Source organism: Blennius ocellaris, assembly GCF_963422515.1.
Source record: "Blennius ocellaris genome assembly, chromosome: 2".
NCBI classification, from domain to species: domain Eukaryota; kingdom Metazoa; phylum Chordata; class Actinopteri; order Blenniiformes; family Blenniidae; genus Blennius; species Blennius ocellaris.
This window is the reverse complement of record NC_137651.1, coordinates 22296647-22317013: the sequence shown is the minus strand read 5'-3', so window position 1 is coordinate 22317013 and position 20367 is coordinate 22296647. Positions and strand designations below refer to the sequence as shown.

Genomic DNA, 20367 nt, shown 5'->3' with positions numbered 1-20367 from the left:
AGGTCTCGTCCTGTGACTGCTACAGAGAAATTGAGGAGCAAAAAAACCCCCACTTTACTCATGTCCTACCCCAACAGGTACCATTAGATGATTCATATGTATTGTACCAGATATGGATAACATGGGTTAAGTCCTGTGCAGTTAACGTTGCCGACTTCTGGACAACTAAATATATATATATCAATGTTGTTGCATTCGAGAAGCTGGCTTGAGATCATGATCATGGATACGATGCAGAGACCTTCCAGAGGGGTGTATCTGCAGGAGGCCTCTGCTGTCTGGATGCCGCCGCAGCTCTGCAGATTACAGAGTGCAGATGCAGAAGCGGACGAAGCATCGACAACGCCACCTCATCACCTTTGAGCGCCGTTCTTTGAACAAAGAGAAGAATAAATCAACAGAGAGGACGGCGCATAGAGCCCTCACATGTTCTCAAGATCCCGTGTGTCCTGGAAAGCGTCTGCCTTAGCGTTCCGCTGATCTCCAGGTGGCAAAGAGAATGAGGCACATCACAAAGATTATCAAGTGTCATAATCTCACATATCATCCAGTTGTTTTGCAGGAACTGGGGTCATTATGAGTTTAGTAGATTAAATAGCTCCATGACCTACTTGGAGGAATATGCAAAATACTCAAATATTTATATATTAAAAATTCCATTTATGCATAGATTACATACTATGATATATCATGAGGAGATCAATCACGTCTCCTATTGTGATACAAATGTTCAAAGAACATACGCACGGATATATTCTATTAGTGTGTTTTTATAACAGAAAAACACACTCTTGAAGACTGACTGTTGTAAGAGGTAACACCAAACCTCTCCACCCTCCAGTCAGAGTAGTCAGTGGAGTCATGGAACATGAAAACAAGCCTCTCAGTCCCGAGAGATTACAGAGGTGATGGTGTCCCATCTGATGTGATCTGATCAGGACTATAAGAAGCAGCTGGCTCCTCCTCGGCCGTCAGCATCAGGCCGAGCAGCAGAGGTGAGGCATGTCTCTGTTCCTGGACCAGGATTTGTCTTTACTGAAGCACAGCCAGCCCAGAGAGCTGATGGACTGCAAGGTGCTGTTTGAAGAGCAGGGTCACTGTAAAGGTGAGCTTCATGCCAAAATCAAACTGTTCACATCGTTTTCATTACTTTTATTTTGAAGTAAGAGTGAAGACAACCAAAGATAATCCTAAAAATTGTTGGGTTTTTTTGCAATCATGTTATTATTATTATACTTTTCATTGGGATAGATAGATAGATAGATAGATAGATAGATAGATAGATAGATAGATAGATAGATAGATAGATAGATAGATAGATAGATAGATAGATAGATAGATAGATAGATATTTTAATTTTATAGGTGTTTTTTCTTCTTTGGGTGACTTTATTTATGATTTAACATATAAGGCTTGTGGGGGGGAACATAGATTTCATTGGAAGTTATTCAAAAATCACATTTTCATAACGTGATAAATTCAGTCTGAACTAGGTAAAAGAAATCCAGAAAATTACTATTATTATTATTTTTATTATTATTAATACGCCTGCATTTTTGTTGTATAGAATGTGTATTTGGTGGTGTGTATTCATTTTTGAATTTTGCATTTCACGAGTTACTATATGATTAATTGGATTAATTCAATAGATTATTATATAACTTTTTTCTGTGGTTAAACTTACATATATTGTATTCTCTGTCTTTTATTTATTTATTCATTTATTTAATATTAATTAATAATTTTTTTAATTGCATCGTTTTATTTTGTGAATGTATATTTCTTTACACTTTTTTTTTTTTTTTTTAAATAAAAAATAATGTTTTTATTCCCTGAGATGTAAGAAAGATGTGTTTCTCTAAATGTTCTCTGGTGCGTCAGACGGCCGCAGTGAAGGCGCAGCGTCCTCTCCGGAACCGGACCCGGGACCGGGGCTGGACCGGGCGGCTGCAGGCGGCGGGGGGCCTCCTGAAGGTCAGAGGAAGAGGAAGAGGACCATCTTCAGCCGGGCGCAGCTGTCCGAGCTGGAACAGGCCTTCGCGGTCACTCCTTACCCAGACATCACGCTCCGGGAGCGGCTGGCCGCGCACACGCACCTGCCGGAGAGCAAGATCCAGGTGAGGCTGAGGGTTTATCATGAGGCTCACCGAGGGAAGGCTATGTTTTATTTTTTCCTCTGTTATTCCACTTTAACATAAAGTTCATCATATATGTTGGATAATGTGGCTAATTCTTCAATCCTCGTTATCTGACAACACGTGACCATATGACTCCTGGAAACTTTATACTGAGTGAATGTATTTCATTCCTGAAACACTATTTCTCAGGAAATAGATGACAAACTTCTTTTATGTTAATCCTGGTATTACTGTTTAAAAAGTAAAGGAACATTTTGTCCCACAAAGTCACGGCTGACCCAAATATGACTAAGAGATTAGTACTTTTTGATAAGATACAGCAAATCTACCAGCCGGGGATTTTATTTTTTTGGTTAAATTCCATTACAAGGTGTCGCACAGACACTTCCACACATGGATACAGTGAGATGGGAATTGAACCACTAACCCTGAGATCTTTAGAAGACCCACTGTAAGACAACCTTATGAAGACGATCCCGATCAGTCAAAGCGGAGTTTGGCTAAGAAGGTTAAATGAAAATGCAAACGCTGACACACAGCAATGCAACACTCCATTGGTGTGTTTGACTTTTACCAGGGGTTTCAAACATAAAGGCGTTTTCAGAACGTTTGCTAAAAATAAAATACCAATTAAACTTCGTTGTCTGTCCATAGGAACATCCACGTACTCCCATTGTTAATGTTTATGGCAAATTGTTATCTGCACGCAATTGTGTGTGTTTTCATTACAAAAACAAAAAACAGCACCCACTAGTGGTCCGACATGAAACTACACAGTTTTCTGTGTTTTCACTTGAAACTTTATGACATAAACAAGGTGAGATGAGATATTCCATCATTTCATTAGAAAATGATACAATGTGGCCTGAACTAACCCTCACGGTAGCTTTGTTCAATAGAAAAGTTTTTTAAAACAATATGTCATAAAAGAATATGTAATATGTAAAATTATTTTTGTTAATTTATCGAAATTAGATGCACTTTTCCTGCAAAACATAAATGCAGGTTCATATAAACATAATTTATTACAGTTCATGCAGTCATTTCCAATATGTATATTATACATGTTTTGTGATAACCATCAATTTGCTTCACATTGTGTGGTGCTGCTAGATTATTGCTATTCAAAAGGGCAGAAACACTTATCCCTTATAAATCGTGTAGTTTCTATAACATTTTTGTTGACATTAGATCAATAAATGTGAACATTTTCAGAATGTCAGTGTATTTTTTTTCTGCATTAAAACTGAAAATGAATATTGGATTGTCTTTAGTAAGTTATTGTGTTTCTACTGGTTTGGCCCCATTGGGAGCAACACATTGTGAAGTAGACTGACTTACACATTATAACTGTTCTCACAGGTTTGGTTCCAGAACAGAAGAGCCAGAAGTATCAAGACCGGTAGATTCCAGAAGCCCTCGAAGCCCGCGCTGGGTCGAGGTTTTGTGGAGCCCCCCTCTGGTCCTGGGACTTCCTCGTACCCGGCCGCCGCCAGCCTCTCAGACATTTTCCGATCCGAACAGAACCACCACTGCGAGGACGTCCCACCGATCTACTCCGACTGGATCCAGATCTACAGTAACCCCGTGACGTCGTCGTCGTCCTCGGCCCTCCACCAGCAGCCGACGCTCAGCTGCTCCAAACCCTCCGAGCCTCGGCCGTGGGAGGAGGAGGCCGGCCGGCAGCCACCGCCGCCACCGCCGCCGCCACCACTGGCCGGGTTCCTCCCTCAGCCCATTGCCCGGCAGGCCCACCGGCCCGCCGGCTCCCGGGCCTCATACCAGGCCTTCAGGAACTTCAAGCCCCAGAGCTTGAGTGCGCCTCATCAGGTTGTTTATGGAGGCGGCGCTGTGGGTGGAGGCCACTGCTCGGTGGATCAGGTGGTCCCGTCCCACCCCCAGCCGGTCTACTGGGAGGTAACACAAGGTCCGGGACACCACCATCATCATCATCATCATCATCCGCAGGTGGGACCACAGACTTCCATGGGATACATCTCAGATTTGATCTATAACGCCGCCATCGTGACCAATTTTCTTGAATTCTGACGACCCTGGACGAGGACCGTCAACTCAATCATGACTCTGGATATCGTTCCAATGAAAACCCCAGTGTGGCTCACAGCACCTTGTATTTTCTAATATATCACATTTTGTGTTTGAATCTGTCCTGATTGTCGACCAATGTGTCAAACCCCGTTCTGTATTGTTTTGTTTTTTTCGTGCGTGTTCATTCAACAACCAGCTCAGAGAATAAATTGTGTTATTTCATCTCAGACTTGAGCGGAATCATCATTGAAGTTACACTTCATTTTATAACTAAAAGATAAATATAAAAGATCAGGTAACTCACTGGTGCATATGTCATAGATTTTATCTGATAACTTAATTGCAGCTCATATAATTTGGGGATCTAATACAAATGAATAAAAAATATGTTATCAAAATCTGAAAGTGTCGACTAATATATTTCCCATTAGCGGTCCAACTGTTTAACAATCATTGCCCACAGTGAGTGAGAACTTCATGAAAACATTACAAATTACCCACAAAAGGTTTGCCGGATACTTTGAGGACAATTTTCCTTACAAGTATCAGTCACAGTTAATCTTCTAAGGTTAATTTAGCTTTCAGTAGCTAAGCTATAAGCACATGTGTAGTATCAACATTTCAGAAAAGTTGCATTTCACCCGTTTCCACAGAGACTGTCGGAGCGTTTTCAAATAGTTCCACCTCAGGAGCCGTATATTGAAAAGTTCTGTTTTCAGTGGCACCGATCATCATTGTCATGTAAACAGACTATAAAAGGTTTCCGTTGAAAACATGTAAAACCATCAACCATTAAGACATAATAAACTTGTCTTGTTATGAATTCTGAAAACATTTGTCAGCTTTGAACATTTTTGACATTATAAAGAAGTCTTAACATTTTCATTATTTTTTTTTGCCAATTTTTATTTTTAGGTTATCTGATTTAAACCTACGGAAGCACACTACATTCACGTGAAAAAATAAAAGTGTACTTGTGTTTGTCTGACTTAATGACATAATTATCTGATAATTCTGACAAAAAAATTATTCTAGAAAACATTTGGCTCTCTTTTTTTCTGAATTTATGAGATAATTATGTGATTCATTCAGAAGAACAGAGTCGATTTTTACATTTTTTCACGTGAATACAATACGTTTCAGTATAAACCTTCCATAAAATGAATTCATGCTGAATAAACCCAATGAACATGATACATGTTTTCTCTCCCAGCGCCTGTTTTTTCCAGCTCTGAGCTGAACTGTGGCCTGTTTAATGCTTCGACCTCGTCGAGTATTATCTTTCAAAACATCCTGATTAAAATGATTCCTTGTAGTAAGATACCATGACAGGAATAATAGTGTTTTTTAAATAAAAATATATTTTTTTCATATCTCTGCAGTAAGCACCAGAGGTTTAGGAAGGCAAAAAAAAAGAAAAAAAAGAATGAAAAATAAGAAGTAAATTAAAGCCAGAGCTCAGGGTCTATCAGCTTACAAGCTCTGTAATTCGGCTTGGATTTAAGTTTAGAAATATTACATGAGAGGTAAATATGATGGACAGCACTGGACTATCTCTGCATATCATAATAATCTTTAATATCAAATAATCTTTCAATAAACCTTTAATCCGGGTGTCAAATCTCAGATCTTGGGACGATACTTTTGGGGGTTTTTTTGCATTCCAGATGTAGTTACAGTCTTAATCCCTCCAGTCCGATATGAGGGTCCTTGACAAGAGGGGGATAGTTTACAGAAAATATGAACCCACATGGGAAGAAGAAGGGATCAGAAATAAAGGATATTTAAAATAAGATACTGCGGTGCCGTCGAGGCCATGCACACGGATCACGCCATCAACGCAATAATCGCCTGTTTGCCGTTTCTGTAATTCACTTGGAATAGGTCAGGGGATAACAGCACAGAAGCTGTGTTATTGAACGGTGTCACAGCTGCTGGGTTATTAAAAAAAAAAAGGCAAAACAAGTGAAAGCTTGAAGCCAAAAAAAAAAAAACTAAAATCAAGCCGAGGTCGCGTAAGGTGACGAGCGAGGTGCTGCTTGAGATCAGGGATGAACTTTCACACTCAGTTTTATCCGTTTCTCTGAAGCCTGACGTAAATTACAGCAGCTTAAAAGGTGGCGATATTCTACATCATGTTCATTGTATGTAAATCCGTCACAGCTCCCAGAGGCCTGGCTCACCCTCTCACCTGTAATCCTGCGACACCAGCATGTCCAAGAGTCAAAGTGGTTTTTTTTCGACTTCAATCAGACGCTGTAGTTGGACTTTGCAATACATGTGTCATCACATATACTGGAGATTTCTTTGGATCTGCAGGTTTATACTTTGCATTTTAAAGTTAAAATCACATTTTTTTTGTTCACAATAGTTTTATTAAACAATCACATTCGGAACCCACAGAAAGAAATCATTATTTTACAGAACGGTGCATAGCAGAGGATGAACCTGGGCAGAAGTCTATATAGAAGATAGAACAACAAAAAAAGGGAAATAAATAAGAAACACAAGTCATTTCGTGTGAGCTAAGAGGGGAGGTGGAATGTTAAAAGGACAGATATTCATTTTGATCATACGACAGTTCAATTTGAATAAACCAGGTGGAAATCGTCACTCTTTTCACAGCAAAGCATCTGGATGTTGAAGCTTGGCCGCTGTTTCCACACTTTCATTGTCTCCATTAAAAAAAAAAAAAAAACCCTGGACGTCCCCGGAGCCGCTATGGCTCCCCGAGCTCGCCCTCCATGGTGCGGACCAGGACGTACAGCTCGGCGAGGCCCACCACGGACGCGGCGATCACGGCCGAGATCACCCGCTGGAAGTCAAGGAGAAAGGAGACAAAACTCGTCACGTCCGCTCAGGGAGAGACATCGGGGGGGGGGGGGACTCTCGGATATAACCACATCCATTCACACTCACCGCCGAGGTGTCGGTGAACAAATACTGGCTGCCCATGTAGGAGCAGGCGAACGTGGCCACTACGGTCACCAGGAAGTTAAAAACCGTCACCGCCACGGCTTTGGCCGAGCGCACTGCGAGCAGAAAACATGGGTCAGGACGCATCATCGTCATCCTTTTTTTTTTTTTTACTTGGGACACGTGAAAAAAACTCACCGTCCCGTCCAAAGTCTGCTAAAGTCCCATTCCGGTGGATTTCCTTGGAGACAAATTACTCATTATTTATTCGTGCGGCGAAATGTGTGATTGATCCGTTCGATTTTTCCCTCCAGTTTAATCACAATAAAGTTGTGTTCTTGAATAAATACAGGAAGATTTGAACTTCTAAAAGTGGACTATAATTGTCCCCTCTCATCGGTTTAAACACATTTTAAAGGATATTATTCCTTTTCCTTTCTAAAAATCATTTGCTCTCACAGCCACTGTCAGCTGTGAGAGCAGTGTGTTGCAGAGTAATCATGTATAAATACTCTTCACCAATAGATGGCAGCACAGAACTTTGCCCTTGAAATTGAAACTGAAAGACGTCAGTCTGGTTAATCTCCACCACCTGCGGCTGCTCCCATCTTGTATCAAAGTACTGTGTCAGTGACATTGATGGAGACGTTTTCGAAAAGGGAGGATTTGAACTCCGAACTAGACATGTTGGTGTTTGTCTGTCTTCTATTCCTGCCAGGATCTCAGCTCTGTGTTCATCCATCAGGTCCAGGTTTCACACTGAGTGGGTAAAAATTAAAAAAAAGAAATTGGAAAATACTTGTTTCTGTATTTATTTGATTCCTGTTGATAAAGCATTGATGATAATGACTTTCTATTGTTAATATAGGCTACAGAGTTTCAAATTTTAACATTTTCGGGTGGTGGTGTGCCTCCAGATTTTTCCAAAGGAAAAAGTGTGCCTTGGCTCAAAAAAGGTTGAAAAACACTGATATACAATATGCTCCTGTGCTTTGTGCATTTTGCTTGTGCAAAGAAAGACAACTTTTTCTTATATTGTTGTTCACGAGTATCTACATTTCCTGATGTTTGAAATCGGTTTATTTTTTGTCATTTACCTTGGAAGCGGATCTAAACTATATCAGATGGAATGGATTGTATCCATGAGAAACTGAACTTCGCCCTCCCGGGTGTGACTCCGTACCTGCGTGTTGACGTTTCGTGTGATCTTGTTGTACTCCTCGTTGGCCAGCTTGGCCTTGATCCTCTCCAGACGGGCGACCAGCTCCGGGTTCTGAAACCCAGAGGTCGCGGTTTGATTTTCTTCACCAGGACGAGACATTGACTTGTTTAAGTGGATCTGAAGATCTCCCAACACCTGATCTCTCACCTCGGCGTCGGGCCGGGCCATGGTAACTGTGTCTCAGCAAACGGCATTTGCACTAACAAAGCTCACCACCTTGTCTAACAGCTTGATTTTAAATGTTGACTCAACAATATTATATTTTATTGAAACTTTTATCTATTTAAAAGTGCAGATGTTGATTTTTGTATTGCGTTCCAGCTCAGAAACATGTTTACAGAGGTTTGGAGAGGAAGTTCTAGAAGACCTGTGAGATTGAGATCAAAGAATACGCTTTGTTGATGTATTTCTAGACCTTTTAAAAAAAAATATAATAATAAATTCAATTACTTGTACAGTGGTAATGAACTGGAATGCTCCAGCGTGGTTGTTTCTGAGGCAGTGAATTTATTCTGAGAATTTATTGAATTAAAATCTCCCAGGATGACAGAAACACAGTGACTTTCACCTGATTTTGAACATGTGCCAACTTAAGAATCTTTAACCATTTCTTACTCAGATTATAAACTGCATTCATTCTCCTACAAATATTCATATTTTATCTGTGGTCACCCTCAGATTGCCTGTAAACGAGGCTGTGAAAGGCTTCTGAGATCTATGACTCTCTGAAACAAGACGGTGAGAATAAAACTGTGGCGAACACACCAAGTCTCAACAAAATGACAAAAGCAGGAGCCTTTAGGGCAGTTCTCCACGTTTGATCTCAAGCAAGCAGGGACTAGGAACCCCCCACCCCCCTCCACCCCTGGAATCATCCACTCCTGTATCAGAAAGTTACAACTGTCCATCGCCGTACTCACTCTGGGCGGCTTCACGACCTCGGGCAGGTGCACTGAACTGTCCTCCAGCAGCTCGTGCAGGTAGAAAGGATGACCTGAGAAAACAACAGGCACAAAACAACAGGCACAAAACAATGTGACGGTCAGTCTGAAGAACTGGGATGTTGATTTAGGAAAGAAATTGACTTCTGCCGTTTATTTTAAGGTCATTTACCACCATCATACATGCAGCTACTGAGTCATGCCGCCAATGAGAAGCACAAGGAGACCCGCATCTGAGTCACATGTCTAGACAGTTTGATTTACGCAATAAATCCTATTTGAGCATTCATTAAACTCTCAGGATGAAATCCTGCCATCAGAGGCATATGAAGCACACACCTCTCTTTAAAAGCAGCACAGAAACTGTTAAAAATAGAACTCGTGTTTTTTTCACATCAACGTTATTTGCATGTGTCAACTTCAAAACTCATTCATGAATACAAAAAAGGATTGTCTTCACAGCGTAAAAAAAACATTAAATGTTGTTGTGAAAAGGTTTTTTTTTTGAGGATTTCAAATGTGAAGGCTAAAACTTGCGGATATCTGCCGTATAATTGTCAAAAATAAACTGCAGTATTCATCACTGCTTCACTAACTTCATGATAGTACTCAGTTACCAGCAAGTTACTGCTGGTCCAGTAATAGATTACCTGCATCCTGGAGGTATTTCTTGAGCTGTCTGGCCGTGCTGAAGGACAGGGTTATTGACTCCGGGCTGTCCAGGAGCCGGATCAGCTCTGATCGCAATGTTTCAGGTAGACATGACTTTCCTGAGTTTTCTGAGTCTCCAAGCAGCTCTCTCACCTTCTTCCTGAATTTATCTCCCACCACAAAAGCAGAAGCCATAATGCTCGAATCAACGATTTAACACAACGCAGCCCAGCCGGTTCTCAGAGAAGCGCGACAGACGCGACCGTGTACCCTCTACGTCGATATTTAATGGTTAAAATCTCGCTTTTGAGCACAAATGTAGCTAAAGGTACAAAACCACATCGTTGCAGGCGGCCATACTGTTGTTACCCTGTGACACGATGACGCAAGCAGCCACGTGACTACTCGGAGTAATTTTTATTTTTTCGTTCAAAGAAATGTATTTTCATATTTACTCAGGTCTTCTCTTAATGGTTCGTTTAGTCAATTCGTGTTTAAAAATAAATATACAAATATGTAATAAATGTTTTCTCATTGCAGTACACGTGAGACGAGTGGTGCGTTCAACGTTAAGAAAAGAAAAAAACTTCCTGTAACAACAACAGCAACAACAACAATAATAATCATAATCATAGTCATAATCATAATTTAGAGTTATGGCCCTTTCTATGCATTTTATCAGTAAACATGAGTTAACTTAATCCCGAAGATATTATGTCTGCTGAATGCAATACAACTTTTGAGCTCAATTATCAATTTCAAACACACAACAATGACCAACCTGACAAGATAAAATAGACTGTTTGATTAAATGTGCTTTATTAATAATGTCACACAAAGCTAAATCATTTACATTCACATTCCAACTGCAAACTACAAAGATAAACAGAAAATGGTCACAGATGTTTCGCAATGCACAATAACAGAATTTTACAATTTACAATTATGTCCATTTTCTTCTAACAAAGTCTCAGTTTTGCAACTCTTTAGTACAAAAAGATGCTGAAAAGTTGTGATCTAAATTTCCAAGTTTCCTGTAGCCCCAAAGCAAAGGAAGTGCACTTTAAACACTTTATACATCATACTATATACATTTCTCATAATTATGAGATAATCATCTCATTAATTCAGAAAAAGACCATTGTTATTTTTTTCATGTGAATGAAATAGGCCTCCTTATAATTCAATGAACTATGTTATAATTTGTATCTTTGAAATGTATGCAGAAAAAGAATGCTGTGAAGATATTTTTTTAAATTGCAATTTTCTTCAATAATAATAATAAGAATAAAAAAAAAAAAATCTGATCCTCGTTCTTCCCATTGTGCCGTGGTTCCTTGAAGGCAGCATCATTAACTCCATATCTGTGCGCATGCGCGACTGTGTCGGGGCAGGAAAGATGGCGGCGTGTGCGCTCCGCCGCGGCTTGCTGAGCAGCGTCAGTAAATACAACCACAAACACACGCACCGGATCCTCAGCGTGGCCGACAGCACTTTCGAGGCGTTCAGACCGCGGCAGCAGTGCCGCGCCTGTGGGCTGCCCAGCTTTGTTCAGCAGCGGAGGCTAATGTCGTCACGGTAAGAGACGCAGCTCGCAAGCTAAAGTCGTTAGCATACGCACGAGCGGTGGGAAGATGGCACCGCGGGGCAGCGACCTCTGAAGGGACACGAGCCCCCGGGTGGTGCCCGAGCTCCGGTGTGGAGTGAGTAGAGTCCCCGCTTCTTCAGCCCGACGTCCGGCCGAGAGTCTGCGGCAAACCAGCGCGCTCCTGTCGCACTTTGTCAAACGTGCAGTGAATGTGCGGCGCGCGCAGCCAGGCGTGCGTTTGATAAGACTTGACAGCGGCCGGATGGAGCTCCAATCGTGACATGTCAGCTCGTTTATCTCGGTTCTACGGTGGGAACTGCCGGTCTGTCAATCCCGGCCGTCTTTAAAACACGTGGTTTTCACGTTATGCGAGCTTCCGTGGCCACGTCGCGTTTAGTGGCAGCGGCGGTCGTCAAGTTTAACGATGCAGTCAGAAGTTATGAATGGCGCTGTGGTCACTATTATGTAGTAGTGATCACTATTGCGAAACGGTTTTGTTTTGCAGTGAAATGCATTTTAATGTGTGCATTTCTGCTCTGCAAATTGTTGGATTGGGTAATAAAGTTGCTTCTTCATTGCTTGAGTAGCCCTCAAAAGCACTTTACACCGCCAATCGCACTCACTCCAATGCATAATTGAACCAGCAACTAAACTAAAATAATAAAAAAAAGCTGATATAAATTAAGGGCAAGATAAAGCACTGCTATTTGTAAGGGCAAATCTTTAAAAACGGACATTAAAGTCATCTGTATGAGTATTCGTGTTGTGACATCTGTATGTAAAACTAAAATATGTTTTGTTTTTAACTGGTTTATGTGGTTCCTCATCCTCAACTAAAACATTTTTACAAACTGTATTAAAATCATCAAAACGTGCAAAAGTAACTTTGAATTAGTAGAATTTCTGGTTTGTGGCTCAATTCCAGACGGAAATGTGAGGAATTTGGGGGGGATGTGAATATTTAATGCAGTCACTCCAATTTATCTTGTTTCTTGAAACTTTGAATAAGTTTGGTTTTATATCGCTGTAAGTTCTTAGAATTCCTAACATTTCATCCATAAAAATTAAATCCCTTCATGGTTTCAAGGACTCATGTAAACTTCTGTTCAGAAAAAACAAACTATTTACAAAATCTGCTGCTCAGATGGAGATTTCAGGCTTAGTGTGGAGAAAAGCTGGGGGGGGGGGACACTTGCAAAATGCATATATAAATGAGTGATTGTTTTCTACAGAGGGCCCGTTGACATGGGGTTTCATGTGAAAATGCATCGTTTTTGTCTTTTCAGGAAAGTTTCATGTCTTCGCGACAACATTTTGAAAATGTCCGTTTTACGTGGAAACGTCTCAGGACACTATGAGGGGCTGTTTGTTTTTTGTAATTCAATTCGACTTCAACTTTATTTGTTGAAAGCTCCTAGAAATGACTATGTGGAGCTATATAGAGAGAAGCCCAACAAATCCACACGCACATGCAGAGAATAATGCGCTACAGACATTAACAATGGCAAATGCACAGACCTTCATAGGGACGGGTGAAGACGTTTGAGCTTGGGAGCAACTTAAAACATACAGGACAAGTCTGGTGTTATGGGAAATGATGTTTTAAATGTATATATTCTATTCTACACTGTATGTGTGTGCGTATTTGTAGATAAGTCTGTAGACGTGTGTCAAGATCGCACAATATATCGTGCATTCATCCCGAAGAATGAAAAGCGAATTATTTCACCAAAAGTGGACAAACATCTAATTGGTTTGTTTTAAAAATGACAAACTGGAGATGTTACATGTGTTGTGTGGCAAAAAAACTAAACCTCCGTCTCGTGATAATTAAAGGCAAGAGGGCAGAATAACAATCTACATAAGTGTTTATCATGAATCCTATTGATGTAGCTGGTCAATACTATTATCAAGTATCACAATAACTATTGCATCTTAATGTAATGAAGTATAAATACACTGAGTTTCTCATCCTCTTCAATTTAGCTTGAATAGAATAAAACACCTTGAGTGTGTAATCTCATCAAAACATTAACACTGAAACCGAAGCAGGGAAATTCCACAGTAACTATTGACATAAATTCCAGGAAGTGTTGATTTATATTCTCTTAACATTTGTAGTTGGTGAGTTGGGAAACCTCAGTATCAACAGCACTTTGATAGTCTGAGTAGTTGTAGTTGGTTTGCAGTTTGAATTTCCTGTTCCAAACATGACTCAGCATGTTTTCTTAGTCTCTCTCAGCCTGTGTAAACGTGGGATCACAGCTTAAAGTCTTACAGCGATCATTAACAAGTGAGTCCATGTGATGTTTGAAAGCACACTTTTAGAAAGTAGCTGTTTAATCTCTGTGCTTCGTTTAGGTTTCGAGACGTCTTTATGTAACCTTTCCATTGTTTCATCACGTCTCCTGTTTTACTTGAGATTTTCCGCCTCGTCTTGCTGCCTTCACTGCTTGTTTGTGTTCCGTTGTCGTCGTCGCCGTCGCAGCTGCTTGTTGGTGAGTTACTGGCCGAGGCCGCTCACAGGCCGCAGATAAATTTAGAACCCTGCTCGTCTCTGTCTGCACTTTATTGACTCTGGTGAGGTTTGTTTTAGAAATGGAAAAGGAGCACGTGTGTTTGTGTGTTTGACTCTTTACTCTATGTATAATTTATTGCATGAATATGAAGTGTGCTCTGTTAGGACACAATTAAAAAAACATAAAACAAAACAACGATTGGTTTTGTATTGGCAAATAGTTTCAAGTCCTTTTATTCAAATATAATTAAAGTCCAATTCATGAATGCTTTTATATGTTAGAACTTATTTAAAAATGGCATTTTGAGCAATAAATCATTTTGAGGTTTCAGTGAAGCTAAAAAAAAAACAAAGTGTGGGACATGTACAAAGGAATATTTTCAATTTATCATTTCACTTCCTTCAGATATATTTGCTGATGTTTCTTGTCCTCTGACATTGACTTGACTGTTTATCCTGCATGTGATCTATAAATTATTTTGAAACCCACCCCGTCACCTTTAAGTGATTAAATGAAACGAAACCAAAGTTAACTTAATCAAATCGACTTTAAGACGGCATGAAGTTTAAGAATGTTCTTCATCATTCCCCTCATGGTGGTCTTCAATTATTTGAGCTAAAGCAACGCAGATAAATATTGTCTAGAGCCATTTATGCTTCGATCTCTGTACAAGGTCAGTTCTGTAAGCATATTTGTCATAATAAAATCTGATTATTCCGCTGCAGCACAGCCATTAAAAAAAACCCCTGTGTTATATTAAATCCCACCTCCATTAATCTCATCTCTGGGGAAGATCAGCTCTCCACAAGTCTGCATGTTATTGATTTAAAGTGACCAGCTGTTGTTATCGGTGAAATTCACTTTGAGTGTTTTTGTGTCGTGGGGATATTGATGTGAAGACTCTGGAGATTATTAGGTTGTGTGTCCACTCTGTCTGTCATCTGAAGTGTTCCATTCAATCCAGCGGTGATTAAGATTACAGCCCGTTCTGCTGCGCTTGCGTCTGCTGGCAGTGGGAGCCCTTGTGTCGCTGCTGCAGTTTGTAATGGTGTTGCCCGTGTGTGGCAGGAACAGGCCCGAAGGGAAGATTCTGGAAACAGTTGGCGTGTTTGAGGCCGTGAAGCAGCACGGGAAATATGAAACGGGACAGGTGAGACGCTCTTCATCTCTCTCTTTCAGATCACGTCCTTGCACATTGTTGACGTCTTCACCGCATTGTTTTTGAAGTCGTGGCAATAAATTTAGTGTTGCGGGACGTTTTGCGTGATCTCGTCAAGTGGCGCTAATCCCTTTAGCGGTCGCACGTTTCTAATCTGGATGGTTGACCTGCTGTCTGTCTGCCTGCCTGTCGTCCTCCTCAGCTGTTCCTCCACAGCGTGTTTGGCTACAGGGGAATCGTGTTGTTTCCGTGGCACGCCCGCCTCTATGACCGGGACATCACCCCTCCCATGACGGACAGGTGAACCCCCCCCCACACCGGCTCGCCTCCAACAGACTGACGAAGCCTCTCCGCTCGCGTCGCTCACCGTTTCCATTGTGTCTCCCCCTCAGCAAGCCCGAGCCTCCGGGAGCCCACGGCTCCAAAGAGGTGAAGGGCAAGACTCACACCTACTACCAGGTCCTCATCGACACCAGAGACTGTCCTCACATAGTAAGTCCTCCAGCAACCGTCTGACAACACTTCGACTGCATGCACAGTCCATGGTTTTTTTTTTTTTTTTCTTGACACGTGTGAGGAGATGGACAACAACGACAATGGCCAAGTAAACGTTTATCGAGTTCACAAAGTGTTCTACAGATATGAAGGGTGGTTTTACTTGGAAAGGGGACAAAACAAGTCTTTGTGTGCGCGTCGATTTTTTTTTCCCCACCCGTGAACACTAAAGGAGCCTCGCTGCTCAACTTTGGTAAACAATGAAACATAAATTGGCAACAAATGGAGAAATCATTCAGCATGTTCCTGCTGGCAGGAGCCAAACTACTTATAGCCTTTAAGGGGAGGCTTTTATTATTGTTTGTTTTTTGGGGGGTTTTTCCACTGCAAATCCAGCAGGGCCAATTCTCCCATCTGACTCTGTGATCAGGAGTAAGGGCACTTTAGAGGGACATTCACAGACATTTTACAACTGTTCATGTTGTAATTTCAACACATTGAGGAACCATCTTTGACTATTTTCTTAAGTCCTGGCGCTACCCTGAGTTTCTGATTTAACACGAAGGACTCTAAATTGTTCCATACATTGATAATGGAAAATGTTGCAGGTGGAAGCTGCAGTCCTGCCCGTCTCCCGCTTGTTGCCTCTAACATGATATCAGCATTTTCCTTCAAACGGGAGGAGCAGTCGTTTTTCTCCACAAACACACTGTGTAAACAAAGTGCTCCGCCGTGTAGGTGGAACGGCGTCTCAGTGGTATGTTTTGTTTGTTTGTTTTTTTGTCTGTGCTGCGTCCGACAGTCTCAGAGATCCCAGACGGAGGCGGTGACGTTTCTGGCAAACCACGACGACAGCAGAGCGCTGTATGCTATTCCAGGTGTGTGTGTGTCACGTGCAGCTTGGTGAGGAAGCCTCAGCTGCACTGGGCTCGTTTCTTTTTTTTTTGATAAAGATAATTAAATGTTATTTCAATTTCAATTAGAACACAAAGGATTACAATTGAGGATGTCGGTAAAAACAAAATTAATGATTCAGGTTTGTCAGTTGAAGATGACACCTTATTTTGTGGGGTTTTTTTTTAATGAGTTTATTGGACGACTTTATTGGCTACCCAATTTTATACAATGACAAATAATGGATTACATTAGCTTTGATTCAACTTCTTTTTTGTGAGTCAAACAGTTAAAAAAAAAAATGCAGAATCGACTTTGTTGATGCAAAACAAATCACTTGCATAAAAAAACACATTTAAAGGGCCACATATGTCATGCTTCTGTTGAACACTGGGTGGCAGTGTTGAGTCACTTTGGCCCGTTCAACTAAAGCGTCATCTCTTCTTTTCTGTGATTGGTTGTAGTTATTTATTTATTTTTTGTGGGGGTCTTATTTCTCACCAGTGGTCTGTGTGTTTCATGGTGTTGCTGGTCTCTTCAGGTCTGGACTACGTGAGCCACGAGGACATCCTGCCCTACAACTCCACCGAGCAGGTTCCCATCCAGCACGAACTCTTCGAGCGCTTCCTCATGTACAACCCCGCAAAGTGTGAGCAGAGTCCGCCGCGGCGCTCCAGCACGCCACGTCACACAACGCCGACAGAGGGCAACTCGACTCGCTCAAAAAATACCACGTTTCTGTAGCGTAATGTCGGGTTGAAACTGCAGTCGGCTCGAACGGTTGCCGTTTAAAAAAACAAACAAAAAAAAAACCACATCATGTGAACTTTCCTCCATCTGGACCTCGCAGCTCCTCCGTTCACGGCCCGGGACACGCTGAAGGCGTGGCAGGAGAAGAACCACCCCTGGCTGGAGCTGTCGGACGTCCACAGAGAGACCACCGAGAACATCCGGGTCACCGTCATCCCCTTCTACATGGGCATGAGGGTGTGTGGCGCCTCCGTCTGAGCTCGGCTCCCAAACACACTGCCACCGCCGGAGTCTAACCTCTGTTTCTTCTTGTTCTCAGGAAGCCCAGAACTCCCACGTTTACTGGGTGAGAAGCTGCTTTTTTGTTGGTTTGTTTGTTTGTTTGTTTTAGAGCTGCGGAGGAATGTCCACTGTGTCGGACACACCAGTTGAATCAGAGGAAGTTGTTGGTTTTTCAATTACAAACTAGATTTTGGGGATTTTTTTTCCATTTCATCATATTTCATTCACTTTTTTCCCCCTCGATTGCAGTTTCTACTAAATAAATGTACATTTTTAAAATAATTCTTTTAATATTGTAATTTAGGATTTTTTTTACTCGCATTTTGATTTTCTTCAGGCTTTAAAATAAGCATTTTACTCATTACAGTTTCACGTTAGTCCAATTTAATTACCTGTTATAATAAAGAGTTTTAAGCTTTTTTCCACTTTACAGGTGAGCGATAATTAATTAAAAATGAACGATAATTCAGAAGACATTCACTTTGTATGACTTGTAACAAATAATAATTTACACAATTCAAAGCAAATCTTGCTAAAGACTTTTCTTGCTTTACATATTTGTTTGGCAATGACATATTTTATGTTTTGACGATTTCATGTCATTTTCAACTATAAGCATCATTCAGTCAGTTGGAGGTAAAGACAATGCCGTCAGCCAGATTTAAGTGTTTGTTTGCACTCAGACTAAACTGATCAGGCATGTTAATAAACACAAACATTTTAGTACATGTTGTTTCCAAGGTGCATTGAGAGGGTTTGTGTGTTTCAGTGGCGTTACTGTATCCGCCTGGAGAACATGGGCAGTGAGGTGGTTCAGCTCCGAGAGCGACACTGGAGGATCTTCAGCCTGTCGGGAACTCTGGAGACGGTCCGAGGACGGGGAGTGGTGGGCCGGGTCAGCACACACACACACATACACACACACACACACACACAATTATAAGCTATGCAAGTATTTTATCCTGTCCAGTTTTTATTTTGAACCAGGCACTTTATGACTGAATAATCTGGTTCAGGATGTGTCCTACGTCTGGAAAATATGTAGAAAATGTTTCACCGATCAGTTCTAATGTTATAACCACTGACGGACAAAGCAAATCAACCAGATTGTATCATCATCACACCTGTAACTGGGTGGATTTATCAGCCTTCAAAGGAACATTAGCCTTCAGAAGCAGAGTGCGTTACAATCGGAAAACTAAATGAAAGGATTTGATGAGGACCGAACCCAGAGACGTGTTCCTGCTCTGTGGTGCTGAAAATACTGACTGACTGGGTTAACGTGACCTGGCTTTGTAGCAATACTGCAGTTATGAGTACAAAGATCACTCGTGTCATTAATACCCGTCGTCTTCATGTCCCACTCCTGCTGAAAGTTTGACTTGTGTGTGACGACAGGAGCCGGTTTTATCTAAGGATCAGCCAGCCTTCCAGTACAGCAGCCATGTTTCTCTACAAGCCCCCAGTGGTCACATGTGGTGAGTCCACTCTCCTCCTCCTCTTCCTCCTCCTCCTCCTCCGAACCTGACGTCTCTCTCCTCTCTGCTCAGGGGGACATTTCGTATCGAGAGGACAGACGGCTCCCACTTCGACGTGCGCATTCCTCCTTTCTCCCTGGAGAGCAACAAAGACGACAAAGCGCCCCCTGCTGGCTACACGTTTTAGCCCCCACCTGCCGTGCCCCCCCACCCCCGCCCCTCCTGGGGTCGTCTTGGACTCTCCTGTAACGCGGCCCGCACGTGAGATTAGCATGAGTCGGGGTCAAAGGGATGAAAAAAAATATATAAAGTCTTCGTTTCTGGTCTGTCCTCCTCAATCGGCTGCAGTATTAATGGCAGGTGTCTCCTCACACTACAACGTTTAGGCTCCTCTTTCCTCCAACTCTTTATTTTTCTGCTGCAAAGGTCACAGCTGAGGGCGAGTTCAGTCTCAACAATGAAGCACAGTGGATCAGGAAAACTGCTCTTTAACCTCCAAACACATTTATGACGCGAAGCGGGTGACGAGACTCCCATCAGTTGCTCGCTCTCTCTCTCCCTCTCACCGCCGGACACGGATAACCTCCAAACGCTGTGGTGCCTTCACGCAGCTGGAAAGTCATAGTTGCCATATTGGGAATTCCCACTTCAGAGCGGTGACTCGATGACAACTTAGAAAAACAACCCAGGAGACATAATTCACTCAAGAGGATCACTTTGTCACTTGACGATCAACACCGGAGCACATCGTTCATGTATTACATTTATCATGTGTCACATAAGTGCAGAAATAAAGTCTCATCTTTGTTTTCCCAGTTTGAAATTTAAAGTCGGCAGAAATTTACCGGTTCGCACCGTCACAGTTTTCCAGTCTCAGTCTCGTTGGATCTCTGCGTCCTCTTTGTTTTAATCGTACTTTAAAACCTCCTGCTCCACTTCCACGGCGTGTCGACGACTTCCCTCCCTCCGACTTTTTAAGTTATTAGTGTTTCTCTTTGTACATTTTGAGATGAGATCAACAGAAATCTCCTCCCGTGATTCAGCAGAAACCGGTTGAGTTCTCCTGGTGGAGCTGTGAAGACGAGAGGATGTCTGCTCCTCCACAATAAAACCACAACCAAGTCTCCTTCCCTGGGATTTAGATTTTATGAGCCTAACGTTTCTGTGAGAGGTCGAGGATAGAAAAATAAAATTTTCCTGTTTTGATAAGTGATTTGAGGCGATGTTTGACATGCTACTGTAAATAGAGATGTAATTAAAGGCAAAACCAATAAATATTCCTTTT

The 20367-nt window shown here is 41.7% G+C and overlaps 3 protein-coding genes across 3 annotated transcripts; 2 read left to right on the top strand and 1 right to left on the bottom strand.

Moving 5' to 3' along the window:
• Positions 1–1002: 1002 nt before the first annotated feature.
• sebox (SEBOX homeobox) lies at positions 1003–4187 on the top strand (the record flags this gene model as incomplete). The annotated part of the gene is made up of 3 exons (XM_080510720.1): positions 1003–1105; positions 1882–2117; positions 3501–4187. 3 exons carry the CDS (start codon positions 1003–1005, stop codon positions 4185–4187), a joined length of 1026 nt encoding a protein of 341 aa, XP_080366846.1.
• A 2433-nt stretch (positions 4188–6620) lies between these two features.
• vma12 (vacuolar ATPase assembly factor VMA12) lies at positions 6621–10260 on the bottom strand. The gene is made up of 6 exons (XM_080514311.1): positions 9917–10260; positions 9246–9319; positions 8287–8376; positions 7302–7344; positions 7107–7219; positions 6621–7002 (listed from the first exon to the last, which is right to left on the bottom strand). The coding sequence occupies exons 1-6, from the start codon at positions 10110–10112 to the stop codon at positions 6907–6909; spliced, it is 612 nt and encodes a 203-aa protein (XP_080370437.1). The 5' UTR covers positions 10113–10260; the 3' UTR covers positions 6621–6906.
• Positions 10261–11315: 1055 nt separating this feature from the next.
• Positions 11316–20367, top strand: poldip2 (polymerase (DNA-directed), delta interacting protein 2). The gene is made up of 11 exons (XM_080502527.1): positions 11316–11495; positions 15099–15174; positions 15386–15483; positions 15576–15675; positions 16481–16556; positions 17114–17221; positions 17423–17559; positions 17642–17668; positions 18374–18499; positions 19003–19082; positions 19155–20367. Exons 1-11 carry the CDS (start codon positions 11317–11319, stop codon positions 19267–19269), a joined length of 1122 nt encoding a protein of 373 aa, XP_080358653.1. The 5' UTR covers position 11316; the 3' UTR covers positions 19270–20367.